This window comes from Leptidea sinapis, chromosome 4, assembly GCF_905404315.1.
Source record: "Leptidea sinapis chromosome 4, ilLepSina1.1, whole genome shotgun sequence".
Lineage (NCBI taxonomy): Eukaryota > Metazoa > Arthropoda > Insecta > Lepidoptera > Pieridae > Leptidea > Leptidea sinapis.
The window spans coordinates 1,217,642-1,233,590 of record NC_066268.1 but is presented as its reverse complement, the minus strand read 5'-3'; the positions used below and the strand labels follow the sequence as shown (position 1 = coordinate 1,233,590).

The 15,949-nt window shown below is 34.7% G+C and overlaps 1 protein-coding gene across 1 annotated transcript in view; it reads right to left on the bottom strand.

Moving 5' to 3' along the window:
- The window catches only part of LOC126980017 (fibulin-2-like), a 54,215-nt gene that overhangs the window by 25,664 nt on the left and 12,602 nt on the right, over positions 1–15,949 (bottom strand). Inside the window, exons 3-7 of the mRNA XM_050829639.1 lie at positions 8,728–8,806; positions 5,003–5,134; positions 3,311–3,380; positions 2,086–2,225; positions 548–671 (exon numbers count right to left, since the gene is read on the bottom strand). Coding sequence (XP_050685596.1) covers positions 548–671; positions 2,086–2,225; positions 3,311–3,380; positions 5,003–5,134; positions 8,728–8,806 — 545 coding nt within the window. The remainder of the gene's footprint in view (positions 1–547; positions 672–2,085; positions 2,226–3,310; positions 3,381–5,002; positions 5,135–8,727; positions 8,807–15,949) is intronic.

Below are 15,949 nucleotides of genomic sequence, written 5' to 3'. Positions count from 1 at the left end.
AAGTAATTCCCTCATATACCTTGTAGCTATAATTGTAAAAATTATAAAAAACAACAGGGTTTTTACGCCAGGAATGGTGTTCCAAATTTTGAATTGAAGTAACAGTTTCATGTGGGGTATCGTATGAAAGAGCTTGATTGGCACAAGGTTAAACAGAATTTTCATTATTTTTATAAGAGGTTTTTAAGAAAATAACTTTTTCCCTTTTATATAAGTGAGTGGGTCCGGCTCGCGCTTGTTAGGTTTTTTTTTAATTATTTATTCATAAAGTAATAATCTTTCCAATATATTGTGTAAATGAGTCTGGTAAATTATGCTCAGACTAATTATGCTTCCTAATTAGGCTAGAGCTGACTTCACCCGAACAAGCGTTACATGTCCGAGTCTGACACTCTCATTCAATGTCCACAGAAAAGACGTACTCAGAATGGCTACAGAAGATTTCACTTCAAATAATTCTGAGTCTCTTTCGCCCGTTATTCTCAGGTGTAAGGCATATGATTTAAAATGGACCGAAGATTCAATGAAAACAAATCAGTTAAACTACCTTCACAAGATTTCTGGTCTTCCAATAGCTGGTAACCTCTTCGACAGGAACACTTCACTTCAATGCCGTTGTCGTTACATTTGTGCTGGCATGGGTTATGAGGTTTACATCTATTTTTGGTCACCTGGAAAAAAATTGTTCGATTTCAAATAGTGAGGGAAGCGATGGCTGGATAATGCAATCTCAGGAGCGTAGTGGCTTTTAATAAAGGTGTACGTGCTTTATTTTAAGAAACTACTACTATCCTGAAAAGTTCGCACAAGGAAGCTTATTCCATAGTTTGGTTAAAAGCCTCTTGAAAACCACAACACACCAGATGGATGGGGATGATATCGTAGTTTGTGGCATTGGCAGTATTCAGTTCAAAAAGCTTCTGAGGAACACTCCCCGTGATTGATGCTGTAGAAGACACACAATGAAGCGACGTCTCTACGCAACGCCAGATGATATAGCCGTTCACAGAGCACTGAATTCAAGCAGCTCTGTGTTGCACGTGATCAAATGGTTTGAGATTATACTGGGTTGCTCCAGACCAAACATAAGAGCATCACTTGATATATGACCGGACATATTCATGTCCCCCAAGTATCTTCGAAGCCAGTTTGGCTTGGTCTTCCAGATTACCGCGGAACTGGCAATCCCATGCACATTCAGAATTCCGATACTAGGCGAGGCATTAAATGGAGTATTGTCAAAGAGCGGTGATAGAATAAATGGGTTGTTTTGGTAGTTAACGCGCTAAATTCATTCTTCTGAAATTCAACGAGGCTCATAGGAGAACTGATAGAAGATACAAGTTTTTTCTGGAACCGCTTGACGAATTCCTGAGAGACTCTGTTGATAAGGGATTACCAGTGCTGCATAACAATGCATGTTGGAGGTTTCCAACATATCAATAACATATACGGGCCGGGGTGTCATTCCCCACCTGCAGTGGCAGCAGAGACGGCTGGTCTACTAAGCTACTAAGAGCAGCTTACGACAGCGACCAAAACTGGCGTGTTCTAGTCAGATAAATTGAAAGTTGCTCGCTAATTTTTACAGTGTGCTTAGACTTTGAACAGTCAATTTCCTGTTTATAGAATCTGGAAACACGGTTGTATTTCCTCTTTATAAGTTTGTAGTTCAGATCCTTTCCGGCGCCACAACCTCAGTTCGATACGCCTGTATTTTGCGGTCAGCTGCTGCTTTAAAAGAGGTATTGAACCAGGGTTGTGATCGGCCACCTATAAACTACTAGCACACGTATTTGACACTATTTTTTTTAAGTGTGGTAGGAAACCAGTCGATACAGGCCTGTTCGTGCTGTCTTCATAGGCAGCATATAGCAGCATAACGCTCGACTGTCACTTGACTTTATATCTATATCTATCATTGTATCCAATTCAAGTTCCTATATTCTTTTTAGTCAAAATAGGATTTTAATTAACGGATTTTAATGTCTAAATCTAATCTTGTCTACTAACTGTTAAGTATTTTAGTAACATTTTAATCATTCTATCATTATACTGATTTCACAAATGAAATATAATAAATACCTCTTTGCAGTTCTTTCCATCTGGCATGAGCATAAAGCCAGGGTTACACTCGCACTTGTACGACATTGGCATCGGAATACAGTGGTGTGCACACAGCTCGTTAGGTGCGTACTCCTCACAAAGTGAATATGCGCCTGAAACTTGAATATTTACACGTTAAATAAGTACTTGAAACTAAAAGCGATTTGGATTTTTTTAAAGCGAAAACTTCTTTAGCCACTTTGGGCACTTTTTGGTAGGAAAATGGTATGGGTTCGCGTCACCGACATGCTCATGAATGGCGCACGCAAAGAAAAATACAGTAAGTCGCAACACGCATAGTAAAATACAAACTATGAATTAAACACATTAACAAAACAAAGAGAAGGAACAGCTTAAGTGAAATAATTTTATTTTAACACGAAGAACTCTTGGCTAAGTTAATAATATTATTTATACTAACTCCTCCTAAGCTAACTTAGCTAACTCCTAAAATTAATTAGTCTCTTCGTTTCCCACGAAAAGCGCCTATTAGTACCTATTATAATATGACTAAGTTGTGTTGTAACAGTAACTTTTATAATTTAATAGTATAATACACAATAACGTTCTTTTTATATTAATTCAGTAAGCTAAATAAATAATACTCACCAGTGATAGGTAACGTTACAGTGAGCTTTGATTTGAACGAATTTTACACCACTAAATGGAACATTTTGGCATTTTGTTGTATTTCGTCTCGCGTTGCACGTTCTTTGTCTGAAGACCGACTGAACACGCATCAAACGTCATTGTGTTAGTAGAGGTCACTTAACCGCTGTGTGTTTCAAGGGAAAGATTAGTGACCGATTTAGTTGGTCTAATTTCTTTTAGAGCTCTTCACACTACGTCCGATCCGAATCCGATCCGTACCCGTGAGAATACGGTCCGGTGTAGTCATAGTACTATTTCTACCGCTCTGAATGTCTTTGGTATAAACGTATTGTACTATGCAGATGTTTTATCCCTCCAGAGCACGATAAAACCTACCTATTACCTAATAATAGTATGATAATAGATGTGTTCGTCTTTAATTGTTACATATATCAGAATTGTACCTAGCATAAGTTTATATAAATGTGTAATGTATGTAATTTTGATGATCCAAATAAATAAATAAATAAATAAATAAATAAATAAATAAATAAATAAATAAATAAATAAATAAATAAATAAATAAATAGTATGAGTAGGTAACTATACATACCTTCATCGGGTTTCTTGGATCGTTGGGTCGTAGGCTCAGTGGGTTTTGAGGGCTTCTCATTTGCGGCATTCTGTAATATATATAATAATACCAAAAAATTATTTGGATAATAACCACCTCTCCGTAGTGCACCGATGCTATGAATTTAGAGGTACGTGCGTATATTACATTGTAAGTAGTTTATTTTTTTAATTGATACGTCATGCCCATTACAATGCAGTGCCGCTCAGGATTCTCAAAAAACCCAAAAATTCTGAGCGGCACTACAATTGCGCTCGTCACCTTGAGACATAAGATGTTAAGCCTCATTTGCTCAGTAATTTCACTAGCTACGGCGCCCTTCAGACCGAAACACAGTAATGCTTACACATTACTGCTTCACGGCAGAAATAGACGCCGTTGTGGTACCCATAATCTAGCCGGCTTCCTGTGCAAAGGAGCCACTGGTAAAGTTTTATATGATAAACTTAGAATACTAGCGTAATAGACAAACACTCACCTTATTAAGGTGAGACTAAATTTAAAGTGTTCATGTGAACTATTTTTAACCGACTTCAAAAAAGGAGGAGGTTCTCAATTCGTCTGTATATTTTTTGAAGTGAAACTTCTTTAGAATCGTTGTGATTTCAAACCGGATGCAATGGAAAAAACGACAGGTAAGAGACACAAATACAAAAATGGGTAGGATGAAGCCGACAAAGAATAAGACAGAAATATGCATACTATTTTATTTTTATGTATGACGCGAATAGGTATACCTTAATATATTCTTATTAGACCAGTGCCGAAGCCAAGAAAATGATAAAAAGTGAAACAAAATAATAGTAGGATGAAACCCATTGGAAAAGGACGAGAATATAACAAAAAATAATTAATAAAATATTAAAGGTGTGAGGGGTGTTTTAGGGTAAAAAACGGAACGAAACCGTTTTTTACCCTAAAACACCCCCCCTTTTCCACTTCCCGACCTCAGATCGCCCGTAATTTATTTTTCCCTTAATTTTTGTTATATTCTCGTCCTTTACCAATGGGTTTCATCCTACTGTAATTTTTTTTTCTTTTCAAAACCCTGGTCTATATGTCATACGCACTTATAACTGAATAGACACCAGGAGAACATAAATATGGTAGCGGTGTTAGTAATGTCTTTTATAGCGGTTGAAATCATGTGTTATCCTAGCAACATGTACCAGGACTTCATATGCAGTTTAGAGGTTCATGCACAAGGTTTCACTTCTGACATGTGTACTTTGTACACACGCAACTTTTTTTTTATGTTTGTTACCTCAGAACTTTCGTTCGGTTAAACCGATTTTGATAATTCTTTTTTTCTTTGAAAGCTGGTGCTTCCCGAGTGGCCATATGTCATGATTTTTCTCATTGGAAAATTACCAACACTTGACGACCCTTATTAGCCCAGTAGTTAGTAACTCTGCCTACAGAGGGGGTTCGTATCCCGGTAGGTGCAATCATTTATATGAGGAATATGAATGTTTCTTTCGGATTCAAGGATGTTTATTTGTATTTATGTATGTTTAAGTAAGTATATCGTATTAAATATATCGTTTTCTTGCAAACATAGTACCTACAGGCTATGCCTAGTTTGGGACAAGATGATGTGTGTAAGAGTGTGTCAATATTATATTATATATTATTATTTATTTTTTTAAACTAGCTGGTTTATTTACAAACCTTGCAACAGTGCGTGAAGACATCAGCTCCCAACATTTGTTCAGCGCTGTTGCCACTGTTAGGAATCGAACACGCCGACTCGCCTCTGGACTTCCCCACGGTCATACCAGCCAGACACTGCTCGCAGCATTTCTGGTATATATTTTTTCATAATTACAACAGTTAAATTGAAAAAACAACACAGGTACTTTTTTCCGAAACTATAAGAACTATTCTGTTGATACTTGGTAAATAGATGTATTCTGTGAACCGCATTAAGATTTTCATACAAAAAAAAAACCATAAATTTTGAGGGGTTAGAACTGAAACCCAAAAATTTTTTTTCATCATATCCATACGTGTGGGTGTGGTATGACGAAATAGGTCTTCAAAAATGATATTGAGGTTTCTAATATATATTTTTTTTCTAAAATGAATGAACAAACTTCCACCGAAAATGAAGTAGTTTTTATTTAAAACGTCATAAATTATCAATAAGTTAGTTGAAAAAAAATACACTATTATTAAAAAAATTATCAAAGTTACAACTACAAGAACTATTATGTTATGTTACTTGCTGCTACGGAACCCTTGATGGGCGAGTCCGACTCGCACTTGGCCGCTTTTTTAAACACTAGTTTGATTTCGTAACAAATTTGTATTTGGTACTAGCTGACCCGACAGACGTTGTTCTGTATATAATAAATAAAATAATGTTTTTATATGAATTTGTCAATAATATATCATAACATCAAAAATTACTTCGTAAAATATGCACCCTGCTGTCGTAATGAAATTGTTTCACAGCAGAACTGTCAAACCGTGCGTCAATAAATTCTCTCTTAGAAAGTATGTATGGACACATCGAAGGAAAAACAAATTTGTTGTTTTTATTTTAATTTAGCAGCATTTGCCTATTTATTCACCTTTTAAACCTTCTCTGGACTTCCACAAATAATTCATGACCTAAATTTGCCAAATCGGTCCAGCCGTTCTCGAGTTTTAGCGAGACTAACGAACAGCAATATAGAATAGATATATAGATTACAAATTATGACAGTTATCACGACCACCATATTCAAGATCATAATTCAAGCTCGCTGATGCATCCAATATTGGTTTACTTATATTTATACATTTTATTCTTTATTGCTTTATTTTTTCTTTCTTTTATGAAATATTTGATACTAAAAGCGCTTTTAACTTTAAACACAACATATTGGATGCTTACAATTTTTTTTTTAAGTTAATAAGGGGCGAGACGAGCAGGACGTTCAGCTGATGGTAATTGATACGCCCAGCCCATTCCAATGCAGTGCCGCTCAGGATTCTTGAAAAACCTCAAAAATTCTGAGACAAGATGTTAAGTCTCATTTGCTCTATTGATTACTATGAGTGGACGTTGAGTTTCTTCGAGCTTTAGTATTTTTTTTTATGAAAATAAGGGATAAGAGGAGCAGGACGTTCAGCTGATGGTAATTGATACGCCCTGCCCATTACAATGCAGTGCTGCTCAGGATTCTTGAAACCCCCAAAAATTCTGAACGACACTACAATTCAAGTCACCTTGAGAAGATGTTAAGTCTCATTTGCCCAGTAATTTCACTAGGTACGGCGCCCTTCAGACCGAAACACAGTAATGCTTACACATTACTGCTTCACGGCAGAAATAGACGCCGTTGTGGTACCCATAATCTAGCCGGCTTCCTGTGCAAAGGAGCCTCCCACTGGTAAAAATTCTTGGTTGATTCAGCCAATTTAAAAATATATTTTTATAGTGACGATTCAATAACGCTTAGTTTAAGCCCAATTGAATAAAGTAAAGGGTTCATGTTGTAAAAGAATATCCAGCTAGGATATACATGATTGAATTCTGGGGACGCGCCGCGGACTTTGAACGAGTTTGTCGCCTACAAAGGCAAGTTGTTCGCATACTAGCTGGTATACCGTCGGACCAATGCGTAAGACCTTTCTTCGTTTCACTAAATATATTAACAATACCAAGCCTCCTGATACTACAGGTAGGCTTATACGCCCGAGCTCACTTACACCAGTATAAAAAAGAGGCGACACCAGCCAGAGTTTTGAATGGGTGGTAGATTTTGACGTTCAATAAGTGATTATAAATCCTATTTTGAATAAAAATATTTGAATTTGAATTTGAATTTGAATTTGAATTTGAATTTGAATTTGAGTACCAGCTGCGACACGCAAATCGCCTAAATGTAGTCCCACATAGACTGGAAAAAGCTTCCCGCACAATACCCGATAAACCTCCGGACTATATCACAAGCCTGTCAAATTTTAACACTTTTAAACATAAACTTAAAAGATGGCTCATTGAGCGCCTGTTCTACTCATATAATGAATTAATAAATTAATAATTGAATTAATATGTTAAGTATGTATAACGTGTAATAGTATTTACGAATAAAAACTTGAACTTGAACATGATATGTATCTACTAGCGGACCCGACAGACGTTGTCCTGTACACACATGTTAAATGTGAAAAATCGGTCCAGAAGGTAGAAGATCACTAACATACGTAGGAGAATTATATTTCGACTATATTGATAATCTTAACTAATTTCAAATTCACTGGAACACTCTAAAAAATCATCAAAATCGGTCCAGCCAATTAGGAGGTAGTTCAATTGTGAATCTAAACCATCCTCGAATCCAGTTGAACACACACAAAAAATTTCATTCAAATCGGCCAAGCCGTTTAGGAGGAGTTCACTGTCAACACACGTACAGATGAATTATATGAATTATATAATATATAAAGCTAAGCAGACAAATTTCTCAGTAATCCAAATATCCAGCAATACTTATCTTATTCTATCGCGTTACATGATAAGACGAAACCTAGTTACCTATTTTATGAAACTTGTGTGCTTTGTCTATGGTTACACCATACTTAATCTATGCTAACTTAATTTTTAGTGTATCCCTAAAAACGTTTATGGAACTTATAAAATAAATGTTCTGTAAGCTTATGAATTTATTCAAATCTTATAACTACTACATTTACAATACTATGATTCCATTAAATTCAATTCTATCATTACGGGGAAATGTACCAAGAATACTGGCAGTGTATATATATTTGTATATAAACATTGTGAATAAATTAGTGAATTCATATTTTAAGATGAAGATTTGATTTACAAATATAAATCATGTTATTCAATTCCAGAGCACTTTTAATAATATAATATGGCATGTTTTAATTGAAGTGAAACTTCTTTATCGACGTATAAGATAAATTTTACAGCACAATTTTCTGTTACGCGCCATGTTTTTTTTCTGACATTTGTGCTTTAATATTCAATAAGAATATTATATTCACATGTGCTAATCCTACCCATCCTAGCGAAAATCTCTAAGAAAAAAGTGATTAACTCGATTGTATGAAACGTGCAGTCATTTATAGATTGACAGAAATGACAGCTACAATCTTATAAAAAACGGAGATAGCGGAAATCCACTACGTTTTAAGGAACTGTTCGCTTTTAATCTTAGCCGGATTATACTTGGTCGCCAATCGCCATACTGTAATTACTACCATTTCAAACTTATTTCAAATGACAGCACATTTCATACTAAACTAAAGTTCAATTTTTACTTAGGCATCCCGCCTCTTATTACGTAGTATTTACATCCTCTTTGATCTTACATTCAATTTCTTATACTGTATTAGGTATTTAATGAGTGAATATTTATCTTTAATGATATATTTACCTTACTGGGGTCCTTCGATGTCCCGCAACTCTTGTTTCTATACGCCATATCAACCCCATTGTCACAATCGGTTTTCTTCCTATAAAAATATTAATTGGTTATTATTTATGCATATCAAAATATGTATAACAAACACGCTTTTTAGTAGTTCTTTATTATATATAGTATCGGCAAGAGATAACATATGCCTGAAAATTTCATTTAAATCGGTCCAGTAGTTTGAAGTCCATAGGGGACTTAAAAAGGAGCAGGAATTTGTGTAAAGCATCAGTGATGTAAAGACAAGTACCGTTAAAGTCAAAGTCAAATAAACTTTATTTAATTAGGCTTAAATTAAGCGTTTTTACTACCATATGTTCGGAAAAAGAAGAGCCCGTGAGAAGAACATACAAGAAACTCAACTGCCACTCTTTTCAAGCAAATAGAGTATTTTACAATGGCTGTAATACAAAACCAAATTGTTTGTAGGGTGTTGCATCTAATATATGAATCGTTTAAATAATATAAATTATTTCACAAAAAGTAATATAGTATAAACTGTATAAATATAAATTATCGTATATTGGATGCATCAACCTTTAGAGCTTGAATTCATTGTTTAGGAAAGGATGCTTCGTGAACATGATGGTCGTGATTACTTTTATGGGGACGCCAGTTCGGTCCCCAACCACGTATTAATGAGTGAAAAAAATTTAATAATTTAAATTATGTTACAATTTGTACATAATAATATCAACCTTATCGCGTCCTACAAAAAAACCGTAAAGACATAATTTGTAGCAAATCGCTTTGCCTACAAATGTGTGCGCTAACTTTTTGCCCTTAACTTAAAATTAAAGATATTGACCCCCCCATACATTTCCCAAAAATAAAATTGCGTCCTAAAAAATGCAAAGCTCATGTAACATTTCAACATCTTACAAACTATTTATGTTTATTACAGCTATTGTAATGGCAGGTTATACGGTGTATACACACCGTGTCCACAATCTAATGACATTTTCATTGAATTAGTTTATGTTATCCCAATAGAAAAAATGTGATAAAACTTACTGACACTATTAATGAAAAGATAGCACACGGTTAAACCACGCCTATACTGCTTCAATGTAAATTTTAAAACAATTCAACTTACAACGAAACTATAGAATTATCTTCCTTGTGCGGTATTTCCAGAACGATACGACATGGTTAAACGTATAAAGCTTTCTAAAAAGCCGGCAACGCTCCTGTGATTCATCTAGTGTTGCATATGATCAAACTAGATGTAGTTGACCATACGCACGGATTGTTTCACGCTTCCATGAAAAACTAAATCAATTTGAATGCATGTCCTGAAATATCCGCCACTATTATATAGAAAAACTAGCTGATCTGACAGACGTTTTTCTGTACATAATAAATAAAAAAACTGTTTTTTATGAATTTGTCAATAATATTTCATAATATCAAGAATTATTTCGTGAAATTTTTGTAATGAAAATGTTTCGAAGCACAACTGTAAAACCGTATCGATAAATTCTCTCATAGAAAATATGTCCATACAAAACAAATTTTGGAAATAAAAATAATTATGGATCCCAAATCGAAATAAAAACTTTCCTTTCTCTCAAGTTGGACTAAACCGTACTCCATGAAGTAATCCTCGTAATAATCCGTTCATTAGTTTAGTAGTTCACTGGAAACAAACATCAGAACACTGGATTTATATATAATTACTAGCTGACCAGACAGACGTTGTTCTGTACATAATAAATAAAATACCGTTTTTGATGAATTTGTCAATAATTTTTCATTGTAACATAATAATATGCTCCTTGTTGTTATAATGAAATTGTTTCACAGCAGAACTGTCAAACCGCGCGGCAAAAATACTCTCACAGAAAATATGTCCAAACAAAACAAATATTGGAAATAAAAATAATTATGGGTCCCAAAACGAAATAAAAACTATCCTATCTCTTAAGTTAGACTAAACTGCACTCCATAAAGTAATCCCCATTGAAATCCGTTCATTAGTTTAGGAGTCCACTGGGGACAAACATTGTGACACGAGATTTATATATATTAAGATTAACATTACGCAATTCCGTGTAATCAATTATAGGCTTTGACCTACTTAGGAATCATTTGGTGGTTTTCCTTATTAACAGGACATTGATTGAAAATAAGTTAAAAACAAATTAATATTATTAAACGGATTTCATTATTATCTATATTATATAAAGCACATAGACGGGGTATTCCTCAGCAATCACAATAAGTACACCCAATAAGTATACCCATAATATATCGCTGGAAAGTTCTTGATGAGAAAATCGTTAAAATCGTTGAATTTGTGTACTAGGTGATCAGGATCATAAGCTATTCAGGTTCAAACATTTCCCAAAGAGATACATTTAAAATGAGGTTTTTTCACTAGCCTTCCGTTCCGGGAAACTCTGATCGGGAGACCCGCGCGATTTTGGCGATCGCGCAGCGTTCTTCAATGCGTATTATTCTACGTGTATTGATAGATTGCTTATAATTAGGATGATTTGAGTGATTGTATAAGAAAGCTATTGAAACAAGCTATAAGACCATGTAAAATAAACCATCTTATATACAAAACAAGGCTCAGAATTTGATGATGGAGTAGGGTGTATCTGAAATCTAGGGCACGGGAGCACTGCCGATTCGGGAAGGCCAGAACATGCCAACGATGGCCATTTTGAACACTTGGACTTACTTTTTGAACTAATTGGAGTATTTGCACCACCATTGCATGTGCTTAACCAGGCAGGCATAAACAAGCAGGAGAAGCGAAAACGCCTACCTTATCTATTAAACAGCTTGCCTGAGGACATCCGATTAGAAATCAGTAAAAGAAAATTTAAAACTAAACTTAAGAAATATTTACTGTTAACACTGCCTTAAAATTAAAATTAGATTTTTTATTATATTTTTATCAATATTTGTTAATTACACTTGCATAAAATCAATGTTCTAATGAGCATTAATGTATTACAAGAGACTTGATCCTGCGGACAAACTGTCCGAACAGTTTTGCGGGACTATGTTAGCTTTTAAGATTCTTTCTGTAAATGATTAATACAATAAATAAATAATAAAAGCGCGAGGGAGGTACGGGTTGTCACTAGTACATATACTAAACTGTTGTCAGTTGTTTTTTTTTTATTAAAAGAGGAGGCAAATACGGGACACGTGATGGTATGTGATCACCATAGGACCTACTCTTTTGTAACCAACACTAGACGAATAACTACTGAGTTTTAGCGTCAAATAAACGTACTTAGATGCACTTATGGATCGAAAACTGAAAACACATTTCTTAGCGTTACCAACAAAATTTTTATATTTGGTTGATTTTTTTCTTTAGCATAATTTATTTAATAATCAATCTTGTTAATAAATTGTAATAATCTATTAAAATGAAAAATAGAGACAGTCAACTGACAACACCAAGGTGACGTTGTCAGTTGATCACAAATACAGGCATTCAAGTTGTTGTAACACCGGTACTGGGTGGTCGATTAAAATGTTTTAAATTCCATTATTACAGTAAATTGTTACTCAACACAATCTTTAAAATACGATCTTTAAAATTAAAAGGTTTGATCTCAAAACAGTGAACAGTGTTAATGCATTGGTACGTGGTGGGCGAGGATCGAACCGGGGGCTGGGCTGTTTTTTTGGGTTTGTTTATTTGTTTGTGCGTGCATCAAGTAGAATCTACTATCGATGCTGCAAAAATTATAAGCTTCCTTTTGAGTGTCATTTGACATTAAATGCATGTGAATAGTTCTACAGATTTTTTAGCGTCAGTTGTTTGGCACAGCTAGTTTTAAAACATAATAACCACACTCGTTTAGATGTGCATCAATGATTAATTAGAACGTGTTTTCCCCGAAATGAAATTCGGTCACATCCAAAAACCAAATATTTACACATTGTTTCGAATAGTCCATCACCACATAAGGTTTCTTGACGATTAGCTGATGACTACTTGAACGTACGTCACGTACCACAGACTACACGGCTGGCTGCATGTTAAGAATATCATATATGTCATAAGCCTATATTGAAACTTTATTGACTTTACTCATTTAAAAAAAATACTTGCCAAATTTCATTATTCTAGTAAAATACTCTATAAATAAAAATGAATTGCTGTTCGGGAGTCTAATTTGGCAAATTTTGGTCTTGAATTATTTGTGGAAGTCCAGAGAAGGTTTAAAAGGTGAATAAATAGGAAAATGTTGCTAAATTAAATAAAAACAACAAATTTGTTTTTCCTTTGATGTGTCCATACATAATTTCTAAGAGAGAATTTATTGACGCACGGTTTGACAGTTCTGCTGTGAAACAATTTCATTACGACAGCAGGGTGCATATTTTACGAAGTAATTTTTGATATTATGATATGTTATTGACAAATTCATATAAAATCATTATTTTAATTATTATATACAGAACAACGTCTGTCGGGTCAGCTAGTACTCTATAAATTTGGATTCCCTTGAGAGTATACAAATTATTTAAGTTCTCCTTAGTGTTAATTCCGCCAATATTTGTCTTTAAAACAATTCGACACGTGTCTCGCCTCTACACGAGGCATCCTCGTCTAGTGCCAGATTTTGGCGAGACAACACGTCCTGAGGATGCCTCGTGTAGAGGCGAGACACGTGTCGAATTGTTTTAAAGACAAATATTGGCGGAATTAACACTAAGGAGAACTTAAATAATTTGTATAATTATGGATTTCCGCAAAGTAACGCCTTATTCAATAAATTTTCCCTTGAGAGTGTCGAAATATATGTTACTTGCGGCATTATCGGCCGCATGTTCATTTCAAGCAAAGCTTCAAGAGACTGTAGATCTTAGCCATCAACATTTCAGCCGGAAGATGTAGGGACGGGAACAATCAGAACGTTCAGCTGATGGTAATTGATAAGCCCAGCCCATTACAATGCATTGCCGCTCAGGATTCTTGAAATACCGAAACACTCTACAACTGTCACCTTGAGACATAACATGTTAATTCTCCAGTAATTTCACTAGCTACGGCGCCCTTCAGACCGAAACACAGTAATGCTTACACATTACTGCTTCACGGCAGAAATAGGCGCCGTTGTGGTACCCACAACCTAGCCGGCATTCTGTGCAAAGGAGCCTCCCACTTAATACTGTCTTAAGCTACAATTATATGGAAAAATTATAAATCAATTGGACTTAACTCTCAGTGGGTGAGTGTGGTTTTTTTGCATCCAACTCAGATAAAATACTCAAAATATCACGTTATCAAAAACGATAAATTATTTCAAAAAAATCATATTATAATTTTTCTTCTTCGAAATGCGGAAATCTCACGATTGCCTAATGCTAGAGCAAAGTAAATATTATTAAACAGAAAGTTTGAAAATAGTTGTTAGTCATCTGTACAGTGTTGGCCGCTTTAAGTGTTTATAAAACAACGGATATATTTGTAACTTTGTTTGTACGAACTGTTACAAAGTGTTCAGCTTTTGCGTAATATAGTAATAGTGTTACTATACAAACATATAAATATAAATAATAATAAATATATAATATACTTACGTCACCGACCTAGCACAAATGATTGCGAAACCGAAGTGGCAGTGGCCAGGGCACATAGTTCGACGGACAGATGGCCGCTGGGGCAGTAAAGTCCTCGAATGTCGACCACGAACCGGAAGACGTAGTGTTGGTAGGCCCACTAAGATCAAGATCGCCGGAATACGTTGGATGAGGGCAGCGCAGGACCGATCGTCGTGGAAATCTTTGGGAAGGCCTTTGTCCAGCAGTGGACGTCTTCCGGCTGATGATGATGATATAAATATTACACAAATATATCGATAGTCTAGCAATTAACCTAGTTATTTTTATATATTTAGATGTTGAATATAATCTGATCAACTTATAAAACGAATTATTGAAACATGGTTACCTAATTGGAAAATCAGGGACTTAACTTATACATCTAAAAGCAGTTAAACTCGGAATTAATTTTTATTTAGCTCTTTGTTTCAATAGTTATAACACCAGTGGGAGGCTCCTTTGCACAGGAAGCCGGCTAGATTATGGGTACCACAACGGCGCCTATTTCTGCCGTGAAGCAGTAATGTGTAAACATTACTGTGTTTCACGCTGAAGGGCGCCGTAGCTAGTGAAATTACTGGGCAAATGAGATTTAACATCTTATGTCTCAAGGTGACGAGCGCAATTGTAGTGCCGCTCAGAATTTTTGGGTTTTTCAAGAATCCTGAGCGGCACTGCATTGTAATGGATAGGGCGTATCAATAACCATCAGCTGAACGTCCTGCTCGTCTCATCCCTTATTTTCATAAAAAAAAACATAATATTAAAAAATATATATATTTTGCTATATAACGTGGCGAATATATATTTTTTATTTTACATTTAAAGCACAGCTGTCGTGTTATAGCGATTAGTATTCACATTTGTTGATTCAAAATCTACTTTTAGTGAATTAAATCAAATCAAATCAAAATTATTTTATTTCGCATATAAATTGCATTACACTTGAAATATGTCATTTTTTCATACATCTCGTTCGGAAATTTCCTTAGAGAAGAACGAGCAAGAAACTCTAACGTTGCTCTTTTCAAAACAGAATGGTATCACAAGTTCTTATTTTAAATTAAATTTACAAATAATTTCAATAACAATATATGAAAAATTGATGCAACAAAATACTCAAACGTCAAATTACTTAATGCCTTACTCGAGTAAGTCAAAAAAATGCAAATTAATAAGTAAAACATAGTTATAGATATTGAGTACATACATATATAGTAAAATACAGTAGATGCGGCAATCCACATATACCGTTATTAAAAAAATTAAAAAAAACTACAGACTTCATAAACACTATATCAAAATCTAATTACTTAATCTAATTCTAGTTACGATTATTGTAATTTATGGAATCGTCCTTCCGCCGCGACCCGCTCTCGCCTCTCGCCTCCTCACGACTCAAGCACATCTCACCTATAATAGTTATGTAGTTACAAACCTATCTTGGATGACACCGACTCCAAAAATTACAATAATCGTAACTAGAATTAGATTAATTAATCAGATTGTATAAAAATACGCAATTATTTTTACACTTTTAAGTGCATATTATATCTATCCAGTTGAAAGTTTTGAGCTAACAAACATAAAAAAAGAACATACC